The sequence below is a fragment of the Perca fluviatilis genome, chromosome 8 (genome assembly GCF_010015445.1).
Source record: "Perca fluviatilis chromosome 8, GENO_Pfluv_1.0, whole genome shotgun sequence".
NCBI classification, from domain to species: Eukaryota; Metazoa; Chordata; class Actinopteri; order Perciformes; family Percidae; genus Perca; species Perca fluviatilis.
This window is the reverse complement of record NC_053119.1, coordinates 29,929,283-29,944,091: the sequence shown is the minus strand read 5'-3', so window position 1 is coordinate 29,944,091 and position 14,809 is coordinate 29,929,283. Positions and strand designations below refer to the sequence as shown.

General features: G+C 40.8%; 1 protein-coding gene across 14 annotated transcripts in view; it reads left to right on the top strand.

The window, feature by feature from the left end:
* ppfibp2b (PPFIA binding protein 2b) overlaps nt 1-14,809 on the top strand; it is a 131,316-nt gene that overhangs the window by 32,038 nt on the left and 84,469 nt on the right. For all 14 annotated transcript variants that reach the window (XM_039809423.1, XM_039809422.1, XM_039809419.1 and 11 more), the window contains exon 2: nt 8,481-8,585. In XM_039809423.1, the coding sequence (XP_039665357.1) occupies nt 8,504-8,585 (82 nt within the window). In that variant the 5' untranslated portion in view covers nt 8,481-8,503. The remainder of the gene's footprint in view (nt 1-8,480; nt 8,586-14,809) is intronic.

The following is a 14,809-nucleotide window of genomic DNA, read 5'->3' as shown; positions in this document are numbered from 1 at the left end:
TGACACAGTATTATTGTATTTGTTTATTCAGTATTTTGTCCAAAGCACTTTTTTGTTTTTTACCATGAGTGTGTACATATGCAGAACGGTTGACCTTAGTGAAACTCAAAACATAAACGGTGTTAGTACCTTGCTGTACCTACTATATAAAGCTCTATGCTCATGACTTTGTGTAAACATACACAACACTTTCCTAAAGCCAAATGGTGTGTTATCTGTACGCATTTTGAGCTATCCACGTGTATGTCTACACTGTATACAGCGGATGTAAACATACTCACCACATGGCGTCCAACCTCCTTCCGCGGACTTAACGTCCTTTCATACTACTCGCTACGGCGAAAATTCACACGTAATGTAGGTCAACGGCGGCCGAACGGCGTTGATAAACACGCTAAAAAGTGATTATGCGTCTTGATAACACGCCAAAATGGCATATGAATTAGTGTGTCATACATACGCCACTTAATGAGATCAGTCTGATTTCTCAGTTTCCATGCAACTACAGTTGGAGGCTGGGTTTGTTAGTAGATTTGTTTATATATTTTGACTCAACTTTTAGCTCATTTTCTCTGAACCCATTTCAAAACGCAGCCTGAGTTTCCTCAGCCTACTCTGTATGCTTTTCTTGAGTCCGGCGGCCACAGCTGATCAGGCCAACACATATGTACAGCTATGTATGTATAGCATATGCTATATGTACAGAAAGACCATACCATAACTCATCTTGTCTGCTGTTTGCTGAACTTAATCATATTATTTGACGTTTCCTTAGTTGCTGTGTTTTGCTGTGCTCCTATGTCCACTGTCCTCATATGTCTTTAGACACTTTTGTTTTGAAATGTGCAAAATAAATCGGGTTGACTTATATTGTTTTGATTAGACAATCAACATGGTGCAGGTCCATGCAACCCCAGCAGAGATTGACAAATCAAAAAGGATAACAGAAGGCCGTGCATCAGAAGTGTATAAAGAAGAGTTGTTTACAAAATTGCTCATGACATTACATTAAACCAGTAATGCACTGAGGCCTTGTGATAGTCCTGATGGCACTAATCATAAAGCTGATAGTAGCGCAGCCACTTGGCTAGCAGATAGTGAGATAGCCATAGCTTCTGGATTGGTGCTTACTGTCAGCTGTGAGCAGTTGAGCACATAAACACACAGACACACTCGCTGTCTAATCACTCTTACCTCTCCACTCATCTCTTCCCTCTCTCTTCCTCTTCTCTCCTTCCTGTCTGTATCTGTCTCTCATAGAGGGATCACTGTGTGGTTGAGTTGGACCGAGACTGTAGGGGATAGGAGGAGTGAGGTTGGAGTAAAGCAGCGGAGTAAAACACTGCTTTGTTTTGTGTTCTCACAACACAGGTTCAGTACATGGAAAAGATCTCTTGATACGATTGTTTGCATACAGGCGCCTAGCAGGTGTGTGAGTTTATCACATGGCACGTTCATGGATAATATTGCAGGAAAAGTGGACTGTGTGTTGAGACATTGACTGACATTCCCAATACCTGAGTTTAAGTCCAGTACTGGGAACTGTTTTGTGTTCTGGGGTCTGAAAGTTGAAGCTTTATCTGTGTTTATTGTGTCAGTAAACTGCAGTAAGGTGATGATCCATGCATTGTTGTCAGTAAACTGCTTTGTCAACACTGCAACATGGTGTCTGCAGTAAGTTGATGAGCCATGCATTGTTGTCAGTAAACTGCTCTGTCAACGCGGAAACATGGTTGACCTTCTTGCTTGGATGACAGGCTTTAAAGGATTGCGTAGAAAATCCTGTTGTTTTTTAGATTGAGGCTAACACAGTTTTTAACTCATGCCATAAGAGCTCTTGGGCCATTTTGACTTACTCAACCTTGAATATTGTGTAAAAGAAGGTATTATATTCTTCAGTGTTAAGTGATTAACTGAGAGACAAATTTGTATTTGCATGCCAATATTTTTGAGAAATGTACATGCTGTCCGTTACAAACAGTAATCCAAACAGTTCTCGTAGCTATACAAAGTTTGCGGACGCAGACATTAGACGCTTATTAGCACCTGTCCTATTAGCACCTGATAACATTTTTTTTTCACTCTCAGTAAAGCTGTCCGTTGTTAACACAACAGGCAGATTGTGCAGCGTGCCAACTTCCCTTTTGACTCAGGAGACAGAGCTGTCAACACTGGAGTGGGTGTAGCTGTAAAAAAAAAAAAAAAACAGGTCACATATTGTCATGTTTGACTAACTCGTTTTTCTGGAGTTTATCTCTCTTGCTGGGAAAAGGCATGTCTGTTTCTACATCCACTAAGACATGATTAAATCAAGGAGCACGGACAATGTGACTTAACCTCAGTAGACAATCCTGTCCTTCAGTTTGACAGGAATGATTGTCTGAATGTAATTGGAACAATGCAGTGCTATTTTCATGGTAATTATTATTATTTAGGGAGTAATCCACAACAGCTGCACTAGCTGGTAAGCTACTGTAGTTGTCATATCAAAATTGCTCTTTAATCCTTTGACTATACAGTAATGCAACCCGCTATACAGACCTACTCTATCTGTAAAGTGTCCTGAGATAACGTCTGTTATGATTGGACACTATGAATAAAGTTGGATTGAATTAAATTAATAGCAGTTTTTATATTAACATCCTAAATACCTACTTATTTAAAGTGCCCATATTATGAAAAAATCACTTTTTCTGGGATTTGGGGTGTTCTTTTGTGTCTCTGGTGCTTCCACACATACAAACTTTGAAAAAAATCCATCCATGCTGTTTTGAGTGAGATACAGTTTCTGAATGTGTCCTGCCTTCAGTCTCCTAGTGAGCTGTTCAAAATCGGCTCGGACTGTGACGTCACAGTCCGAAATGAGGTGGCTAACCACAACCTGTTAGCTCGTTAGCATGCTACGTTGTTCTCAATAGCAAAGCACTGCTACAACACACACAAGTTCACCATAATCTACAAAAGAACTACTTACATGTGTGCCCTCATTTAGAAGTCTCCCAGCTAATCCTGCCTTGTAACTGACCAAAGTTGGAGAAACAGGCTTTCTTTTACTGTCTCTAGAGTTAGCTAGCTGACATGATCTACATCTGAACTACTGAGCATGTGCGAGTGCAATCAAAGATAGTACAGAAGAAGAAGATGAAAAGAGGTCTCACTCTGTAGCTAAAACAGAAACCAGGTGAAAAGAGGATCTGCAGCAGTGAGAGAGAGCTGTGCAGTACAACAAAAATATGGTGTTTTTTGAAAATTAAACCATGTAAACCTATTCTGGTACAACCTTAAAATACAGTTATGAACCTGAAAATGAGCATAATATGGGCGCTTTAACTTATTACTTTACACAGGTAAACTGCAAAATACATTTTATAGTAGTTGACAAAGCAATAGTGGCCCTGAGAGCTTAATGCAATAGACAAAACACAAATGAGGGAATCTTAACCAGTTTGACAACACATGCATAGCATTTAGAAAGAAAGAAAAAGTAAACACAACCACATACAGAAACAGAAAACAGCCAAATACAGAAATATTCTGAAAAAACAAACAAACAGCACCACAAAAACAGAAAAGACAGAATATCTTTGGTGGTTGTTATTGATCTGTAATTTCATACAAATGCTGCCCATGTTTTCTGTCAAATTGATGAATATGTATTTTTTTTCTTTTTCACATTTGTTTTGTCCACTTGCATGCTATTAAATAAGTTACAGTTGAGTGAATTGAGCTCTCAGTGCCACTGTACAAATCTCAGTTAAAAAGCAGTCCTAAACAAAAGACAAGAAAACAGGAAGGTTTTTCATGTCAGTGTTAAAAACGCGGCTGCAACATTTAATTCTTAACTAAAATATGTGGCTAAATAAAGCATCAAAACATTATGTCACAGTTAAACATTTGTATGACATGTTTTGTAACAGCTCCATTCATTACGCATTCCTTTACCAAGATTTAACCAAGATCATGAGATATCTAGAAAACCTCACACACAGACACACCCTCTCTACTCACTCTCCTCTCTCTCACTGTCTTTCCCACAAGCATGCACACACACACACACACACATACACACACACACACATACACACACACAAACACATAAGCACACGCACGCACACACACACACATACACACAGACACACACACACAGACATAGCAGTTGTACAGATTTCGCAATATGGGAGACAGTGGACAGGTTGTTACAGTTTGTCTCGTTCGCTCTGTTGGAACAGGACAGTAATCTATAAATCAGCACCTTAACATACACACAGTTTCACAATGGAGCACACATGAAAACCCACATTTTCCTAGGCTTACGCACACTGTCTTTTAAAAAAAAAAGTCTCTCTCTGACACACATATACACACAAACACACACACACACACACACACACACACACACACACACACACACACACACACACACACACACACACACACACACACACACACACACAGACAAAGGCACTGTTGTCACATTGCTGTTGAACAGAATCAGTCAGTCATAGTCTCTGAATTGTGCTGTCACCCTCTGTCTCAGCAAGACTAATACGGAGGCATTTTATAATCATTAACAATACTAGTACCATGCTTATTTCAAATGCACACAGCTGCAGTCATGCATAACTGGAGCAGACACATGCTTTGACTGAAAAATGGGAGAATTGTGACAGAGTTGTAATGATGGCATGTTACTTTAAGTCCATTGCCTGTATTTAAAGGTGCAATGTGTAATACTGACAGCTAGCGTTTAGTTTAGCAGATTTTTGTTGTCACAACTGAAGCCATATGTGCAAAACCTGAACTAAACAGTTCAACTCATTCCAAGCAACACAACTCTTCACACACTCAAAACAGGCTTAGTGCAGCGAAACACTGTGAACAATCCTCATTGAGACAACACACAGCATTACTCAGAATACACTGAGTATGCTTTTGCACCCACTTCAGGCATATTTGTTTCGCAATGTGCGCGTAAAAGCATGGCGAGGTATACAAATGGGTTGCACTGAGGTAAAAGCCCATACAACCTGTCGCGGGAACTGAAACTGACAAATTGCGCTTTTCTGTGTCATGCGTGCATTCACGGGAGGGTCAAGGGGAAAGTGGGAGTTTCCCATAGAGAGGTGTGAGGGGAAGCGTAAAGTGTACCTAATTATGTATTCCGGTATGTACAAAATACGCCTGTGAAAGCGCCCCTCTATTTCGCGGTGAAAATTCTCCACCTCTTAAACGCAGGTGTAAACCAGCTGCAAGCGGGTTTCCTTGCATATGCCTCCTGGTGAAATGACAGCAGTAATCCGAGCAAGACGAAGACATAGGCCAAGGAGACGAGCTGGCTTCATCTTTCAAAGATATCTCCAATATTTACCTGGGTGAATTTACGTCTCTGGTCATGCAACTGTTTAGAAACTAAGGATTTTTCGGTCGGGTAAAATCTATCTCCGTTGATCCCGTTCATTTGTTTGCTGCTTCCATGGCTGTAGCGTGCTGGGTTTGCGTTTTTACAGGTATATCTGGCAACCCGGCCGGGCTGTCAAAATGGGCAGTTGATAACAACACACAGGCCAAAACACAAACAGACATTCTGTCATGGAATGGAAATTTTGAAGGAGAAAATACTGGCTTTAGCATCGTTCTCAGAAAAGATAGTATTTCAACTTAGCAAAGTTTACTTGATATCTGATGACATATTGTGGTCATTTTTGGAGTTAATACAGTAAATATATTACTTATTGCAACTTTAATACAGATTGTCAGTGTCAGCGTCATGTTGAGCTGTGGCTGTGAAAGTTAGTGCTAATGTAGATGGGCATTAGGGTGCTGTCTAGGGGGTTTATACTCCCAAGGCATCAATAGATTACATCACTGTCCTTCCCCTTGATTTCGGCATGTTGATGTCTATTTGGCAGTAAGTCAGCATGACAGCATAACAGAAGAATGAGAGCCTTGAAGGAGAGATGTCAGAGAAGAGATGAGTGCCAGGCAAAGAAGGAATGACAGGAGGAAGGATGGGCACAGTGAAAAGCAGGAAAGAGAGATGGCAGGAGATGGAGGGGCAGCCAGAGGCAGCAATGACAGATGAAAAGTCAATCCTGCTTCAAGGAATAATGTATTTAATTGTTCCTGGCTATACTGTACATGTACACTTTATTCTAGTGGCGGTTTTCAAAGACGTGTGCATGTATGGGTTAAATGTGCGTATATGTAGAAAATAAAATTATTTCAAGGTTAATTTATTGTTATTCTGCGCACGTGTCAAACTCAAGGCCCGCGGGCCAAATCAGGCCCTTTGCAGATTATGATCCGGCCCGCCTATCCATTTAGGTTCACAATAGATTTTGGCCCGCCTAGTTGTGCGCGAAAAACATGGGAAAGTGTTTTTTTAACTGCAGTTAAATAGACACTCAAAGCAGAATTTGGCAGATTTGCTGACTTTGAGACTCAGAAATTTCTTCATATTTAGACAGAAACATTGCTATGAATCATGCTAATTGTTTTTGCTTGATTTGCTAAATTCTATGATGGCTAAGGAACATTTTTGCTGACTTTTGTAGGGCTTTATGTCGACAAATGCAACAAAAAGCATAACAAAAAGGAAAAAAAGGCGACAATTTAAATAAAAAGGTGACAAACATCTGAGAAAGCCATAAAGAAGTCAGAAAAAAAACATACAAAAATGACTACAGCAATGTCAAAAAAGCGACATGCTGTAATACAGTCAAAGATATTTTACTTTTTCAATGAAACAAAAGCAAGTCAATAAACTCTACATGTCTGGCCCTTGAGGTGATTCTCTTTTTCCAGTGTGGCCCTCAGTGAAAATGAGTTTGACACCCCTGTTCTAGAGCATAGGGTTGCACAATGAAATGCAAGTTGTAGTTCCTTTATGCTACGCAAGAATAAACAAACAAAAACTATGACTATGACTATGAACTACTTTTTTATGATGGATTACAGAATATGAATTGAGTAGTCTCACAGCCTGCGGAAAGAAGCTGCTCTGGTGGTACAACGAGGGCTAGGTATCGTTAAAAAATGTTACGATACCAGTACCGATAACAATACCTTGAATTTGATACTGGTTCCTGAACGATACTTTTTTCAAAACCGATTCTTTAAAATCCATTTTAACAGAAAGACATTACAACATTACACATTACGGTACACATTTTTTCACCTCCTTTACACCTATGTGGTAGGAGTCAAGCCTCTCAAAATTTTAACAACATACACACACACACACACACACACACACACACACACACACACAAAAACAAACACACACACACACACACCCCACACCCCCCCGGTTTCGGTGCGTAATGTTGAATTTTTCCTGCATGACTCTACGATGTGTAACATTAGCCAGCTAATCAGCATTGTTAGATCATGGTAGAAGCATGCTGCATGCTTATTGGCTCATTGATGCTGAAAAGATTTTCTGTACTGAAATTTGGCATTGAATGACAAGGCATTTTTCGATACTAAGAAGACACTCTGTTGAAGTTTAAAACTATTGGATCTGCCCAGAGCCACTCTGGTAGTCTGGCTTCGCCCTCCTACGTACTGTCTGGTAAGACCAGGCTAACAAGAGGGCAGACACCAACAACTATCAGCTTAGCATCGCTAGCGTTCACCTTAGCCAACTCCTTCACCACTAACGGAGCAAACTGGAAAATCTAACTTTTCCCGAACCCCTTGGGGAGGAGGGCCACAACATCATGGCCACCAACAAAACTCAGCAAAGATTGTTCTTGCTCGGGCTTTAACTTCTGGATATGCCATTACGGAACTACAACTCAAACTAGCGCACGTCCCAACCTCAACTTCCTTGTTCTCAGCCACTCCCTCAGACGTTTGCTGGTTGGACCGCCAAAGATTTGGTCGGAGAAAACCCAAGAATATACCGAAAACCCAGATGGAGTACTGAAGGAAAATGAAAATTGAGCGGAAGTACGTAGAAGGGCAGAGCCAGGCTAGCTTTCTATTGCTCCTCTGTAAATGGAATTCTTTCTTTCTTGACTTTCCTTAAGAAATACAGCCATATGAGCTTTTTTTAACCAGGGTGGAGATGTGAGATGACCATGTCAGGTTCTCTGTGATGTCTGAAAAAATCCTCAAAGCTTTGCTAATAACCTAACTTGTAGACCAGTAGAAATGGCAAGAACATCAGTAAAATCTCTTGCTCGTTCATTTAAGTAATCATTGAGTCATTGTCATCATCATCAAAAACCATATTTTCACTCTCAAATATTTTATGGTTAATTTAATTAGCTGGAACCATGCAGAACAGGAGTGGGCATACTGTGCATCACCAGCTTAGCCTTTAAATTTTTTTATATAAACCATTCTCATGCTTTACAGATGTTTCTTCACTTCACTTTGAAGTGTTAACATTCGTTGCATACTATACTGTATACAAAAAGACTGTACAGTAAGCTAATAAACCCAATTTTCAATTTGTTTTTCTTTTTATACAGAACATCAGAACACCTGAGATCTGATGCTTCCCGCCATCACCATGGAAACGGAGGCCAGTCACATGCTGGAGGCGGCACTGGAGCAGATGGATGACATCATCGCAGGTAAGAGCTATGAAGTAGAAGTGTCGTCTTTGTGACATGGGAGTAACTGGAAAGATATAGTCTTCATTTTTGAGAAATTGTTGTTTCAGTGACACTCCCCCCTGTGGCGAATCACCTGATCACTTTTGCTGGTATGACTGTGCCCTGAGTCAATATTGGCATAAAGATGTCCTCAGTTCTGGACTCTTATCATGCTTGTGAAATTCTGGACAGATTGGACAATGTACATTGGAGTTACAAAAACTTCCTGTTTCATGGTCAAACGCGCAAAATGGCCGCCACACCACAGCCATGCCTGTTGATGAAAACTCAAACTTTTACCAATTTTTTAACAAGCTTTTGCCAACAAGGTCTGTAGATTGCAAGTGATTGTCAAGTGACCAGGTCAGACTTCTTCAGAAGTAGTGTGAACACTCAACTCTTGCCCAGATCAGATTTTTTCAAATCCGATTTAGACCACTTGCATATGTGGTCCTGAATCAGACCCAGGTCTGTTTTTTTTCAATGCGGCTGCGGTGTGAACAACCAAGGCGGATTTGATGCAACTTTTACATCAAAAACCCTCGCTGTGCCCTCTCTCCCCACGGGGAGGGACGGGGCCCCATGCTCCTGGTGCGGCTGTCCACCGGGGTGGACTGTCCTCAGTGCGCCCCAACCGCGTTGTGTCGCAAGGGCGGGGATCAGGTCACGTAAAAGGCGTCAGGGGTCCACAGCGATGTCAACAACCCACCCGACCCCTCTTGAAACACGGACCAAGGAGTCTAACGCGTGTGCAACTCAGAGGGTCGATAAAACCCTGTGGCGCAATGAAAGTGAGGACCAGCGCGCGCCGGGTGAGGTGGGATCCCGGCCCCTCAGGGTCGAGCGCACCACCAACCCGTCTCGCTCGCACCATCGGGGAGGTGGAGCGTGAGCGCGTGCGATAGGATCCGAAAGATGGTGAACTATGCCTGGGCAGGGTGAAGCCAGAGGAAACTCTGGTGGAGGCCCGTAGCGGTCCTGACGTGCAAATCGGTCGTCCGGTCACAAAGACCTCTGTAGTGAATTTGCAGCCATAACCCCGCAAAATGCCAAAATAGCCAATTTGGCTCTCTTTCTCTTCATTCTTCTCCTCCTCAGCACCTGCTCATTAATGTTACGGCTGCCATTACACAAACATTTTGAAATAAAAGTATAAATGCTTACTTCCTCCATAACCTCCCTAACTTTAGTGCAACAGCGTGCTGTGTCTGATGTCATTGTTATTGTTCTTTTGCACATGCGGGTCAGTTCGAAACCGCAAACAGTTTACACTGGAATCTGATATAGGCCACATTTTAAAAGGTAATGTGAACAGCCAAACAAAAAATCGGATCTGAGCAAAAAATCCGAATTAAGCATTAAAGCTACATTGCGTAAGAATTTCTCCCATCTAGCAGTGAAATTGTATATGACAACCAACTGAGTATTAATTAATTAAATAACTCCTACGGTGGCCGTATTATTCCAAGAAGTTCGACTTCGTCTGTGAGAGTTCCTTCCAGTGTAATAATAGTTTTACGTTATTTTGGTACCATTTAATTGCTAACATCACCTGTCAGGTTCCCAAACATATGCAAGCTAATGTTAGTAAAGTATCAGTGCTGTCGTTATTCTGTATATTGTACAAGATTAATAGTGTAAGGCAATGTTTACAGCGTAGAAGAGAAGCAACGGAGGTTTGTGTGTTTAATATATTTCTCTGAGCAGTATGAACAATGTCAATGAAACTGAAATTAGCTCTTAGTATCTCCAGCTAGTCTGTGTTACAACTGCACATGACGTGAGTTGTCTGCCAGGGAAATCACGACACATATGATTACGTTTATGTTACAAGGTAGACAATCCTTTTTCATCATTGACGCGAGGAAAAGTATCCTAGATGTCGTTCTAGCATTATGCACAACCATGCTATAGATAGCTAAGCAACTATAAAACTTTGAATTTACACAAATAGGCAGAATTACCTTTTGAGAAGAAAGCATGCAACTTCGGCGTCCCTTTTTAAATCCTTGCTCCTTATGAGCTCTTTCCATCTTGGAAAAGCCAACTTAACTTTGGTCGTGTTGCTTTGCCTGTCACATTGTCGTTTTAATTCTCTTTTTAACTTCCTTGGCGCCTCCGTTACATGTCCTAGATAGGCGCTCCATCTTCAACCGGCTGATTTGTCACTGAGTAATCTTCTCTCCCTCCCTGGCATTCGTCATGGCGCCATTGAGCGTAAAACGCGAAAAGCGAAGGTATGTCCCTCTTTGGCTAACGTATTTTAAAGATGGAGACGCAACATGGTAGAATACATTGGAGCGACTCGCTAGTATATATATATATATATATATATATATATATATGTGTATATATGTGTGTGTGTGTATGTATTAGAATCAACTCAAAAAATTACACAATGGAGCTTTAAGACTTGTGGTGTGAACGTAGCTTATGAGGACTTGTTAAAGTACGACGCCTAAAAATAGCGAAAAGTTCACTAAAATTGCACAGTAAATTCAAAATGGCTGACTTCCTGTTGAGTTTAGGGTACACGCCCAATAGGCTTTTTTATAGGTCTCAACATGTTACATACGTGTACCAATTTCTGTTGTTCTACGTGAAAGTTAAAGGAGGGGCTTTTACTTTGAAAATTATTAGGTAGCACTATTGAGCCATTTTGTCCCACCCAAGCAAAAAAAAAACAACATTTTTCATAGCCCCAGTGATGGTGAATGTTAACTCCCATGCTATAAACAACTGCACCAAAACATTGGCATATCAATGCACAACCCCAATGCTTAAAAAATGAATAAATCATCAGAGCCAGCTACTCCATAATAAAGACATGTCTTACCGTCATGCAGTTAACAAGGTATGAAGGAGATGGCTTTTCTCCGCAGTCCTGTCTTATTACGTCATCCAAGTTCATTAGGACCTCTTTCTCTGTCGCCATCAGCATTAGAGCCTCCAAATTATCCTGTGACAATCGGGTCCTTAGGCAATTCTTGATGAATTTCAGAGTGGAAAAACTCTGTTCGCATGCCACTTGAGTACATGACATTGTTAGTAGGAATTTGTATGCCAACCATATATTGTTTTAAGCATGGTTTAACTGCTGGAGGAGGAAATAGCAACACAGCACACAATTCTTGCAGGCAGCACATTTCTTGCTCACCAGGTTTATTTCTGTATCTTCCTTTTCCTTCTCTGAGGCATCATCAAGCTCTGACACCCTGACTGTGTACTCGTTTAGAGGTGACTTTTTCCCAGTGCATAGCGAGGTGTGTCAATTCCGACTGTAGATTTTCGACGGTAGCATCTTCATTAAATTTAAGCAGACATTCACTTACAGTATGTTTCGAAATGGGCGCTCAAGAGATCCTTGCCACTTTGGAGATACTTTGACAAAGGGGCAGTCTGTGCAAAAATGTGCAGGAACAGCTGTGCAGTCAAAACAGTCTCATACTTTAAAAGTGACTCCATGTCCAAATATCCAAATATCTTGGTCAGCGCAGCATCCTTTGAAGACCAACGCGTCTCACCGATCAACGAAACCCGTCTCTGCTTGGATTCATCCGCTGATAGGAGTCACGGAAAAAAAATGCAATGTCATTAAGCAAAGTAAACAATGATACTGCTGCTATAACGACACTTTTTTATTTGTACAAATTTATGTGTCATTTATCAGATCAGACCCCACCCAAACCCCTGCCGCCAAAATCTCACTCTGAACTCTGTTCAAAACTTGAGAGCCCCGTATTAATACTTATCAGATTACAGCAATGGTAGGTGTGAGGGATTTGGGGAAGTATGGTTCTTAGATGACCAAAGAACTTTATTATTGATGCTTGAAAGGGGGCCGAGAGAAATGATATGGGCCGCCGTTTACAATTAAGGGGCCGCATGGCTGTGACAATCATGCGGCTCTCTGATTGGCCGGCCAGTCCAAACGGTCCACGAGGGCCCGCGGCCCCTCTGGCATCTGCCCAAATGCCAGATTACCAGTCCGTCACTGGCTATTATTTAAATTTGTGACCATTATTTTAATAATTATTCATGTGACATTGTTACTGTTATATTGCTGTATGAAGACTGCTGTTCATATTGTTGTTAGAAGTTTGATGAATATACAGTATTATGGCAGTTGTTGAGATAATTAGAAAAGGCCGATACAGTTGCCAAATGTGTTTTAAATGAAGTCAGTTACTAAGGGCAATATATCAAGTGCTGTAATGTGTGTTTCTATAGTGGACCAATGCTTAAATTTTTTTGGTTGATAAATTTTTTTTGTATTCTTTAACAATAAAGGATTCAATTTGTGTTGTCCAGTAAACTAGGACTATAATTTGGGAGGAGTGTACAATTTCAAGACCATATCCTAATTGTACAATCCTGCCAAATTATAGTCTTAGTTCACTGAACCAGTAACTATATAGTGTAGGCTACTGTACATTCATGTAACAACAGGGAGAGGACACCTCAATGGGTTTTGACCTTATATTTAGCTGGGGTGGAAATAACTGATATTATATATAATATAATATGTTACATTCATGTTTACAGTGTGCATGAAATGTATCACTTAATTCTCTTTATAGTTTCTAGATTTTAGAGTCCACTTTCTTCAGTGTCTTTCTTTTCTTTGTCCATATATACAAGGGAGCAAAGCATATAATATGTAAAGAAGAAAACTTGTCCTCTATAAAAAAAAAAACGGAGAAAAAGCGTGGCAGATAATAGCGGACCGACTGAATGATATATCTAAAAATATACATTTGCGAACTACTGCTCTGAACTGAAACCATTCAATGAGTCACTTGTCATTTGCAAAAACGAACAGTTGTACACTTTGCATTAAAAGTCAGCAGTGGAAGTTAATATGACTTAGGTAATTTATATTTTAGCCCATGAGAGAGAGGGAGAAATAGAGTGAAAGAGATATGAGATATCATATTCTAGCATTGTAGAAAATTGATCTTCATGGTAAATTTCCTGAGGAACATTATCTTCAGCTCACTTTTAAGGCAAAGAGTAGGCTACAAAGGTTAATTTGTGCAAACGATCAGTAGCCTAATCCTTGAATGGTATGATTATGACGGTTTCAGTTCAGAGCAGTGGTCAGTAAATGTATATTTTTAGGCTGCTGCTTACGCATTCAGTCGGTCTGCGATCGTCTGCCTCGCTTTCTCTCGCTGTTTCATAACAGCGGCCGTCTTTCTTTTTTACAAATAATGTGTCACGTTATCATACTTCCACAAGAAGCTGCTGCTCACTCTGTATACAGTATGAACAATGCGTAGCCTATTCTCCATTTTAGCATCAGTAAATCTGTTATCGACATCGTGGTCTGTTAAGGAAAGCCGTGAATGCGCATTTATCTGAATTACTTCAGCCTGACTCAACCTAGTCGCTCCTGCTCAGCCTGGCTTGGCCTTCGTGAAACGCACCTAGCCAGGCTGCACAGATTAGACTAGGCCAAGTCTCGCTTTATCGGTTATCCTGGATTTATATATTCTGCTTTTGTGAAACAGCCCCCTGGAAACACAATGTTACAATGTAGGCAAACTATTGTCCCTACGGCTGAAAATCCCGGGTAGCGATCATAGACTGTATATGAAGATGTAGCAATAGGCGCTCACCAGACCTGCTGCCGTTGCCTGGATTGGAGGATAGAACCTTGCCGTGTAATGTAATATAAATAGGCCTATATCTGAGAATTATCCTGCAGTTGTTTTCAACAACAATAACAGACTGATTAAAAGAGAGTTTAGGCACCAAAACGACTAGTTAATGCCGCGTTCTATTTACCTCGGAACTCGGAAGCCGCAACTGGGAATGACGTCATACCCGATATTTAAAAGTCGGATTTTCATTGTTTTGATTAGCTCTAGCCCGGTTAGCTATTGTTAGCAACCAGTTGATAACAATGCATTACGCCATTTTTTGTGCATGCAAACAGTGTAACAACATGTCCACAGATAGAAGTTGGACATGCCTGTGTGAACGACTGATTTAGTGAGACACAAATAAGACAGAAGTGCTTATAACTTTATGTTACTGCAGCTTTCACAACTGTTGATACAGGGGGCAGCCATGTTGGATTTTGAACTCGGGGTACTGCGAGGTTTGGTGCGTTCTTTTTGTCTTGTAATCGCAACTAGTAGCTTCAGTGTGACGTCACATCCATGTCGAAAAATGAATAACCGCGGGTTGTTGTGTTC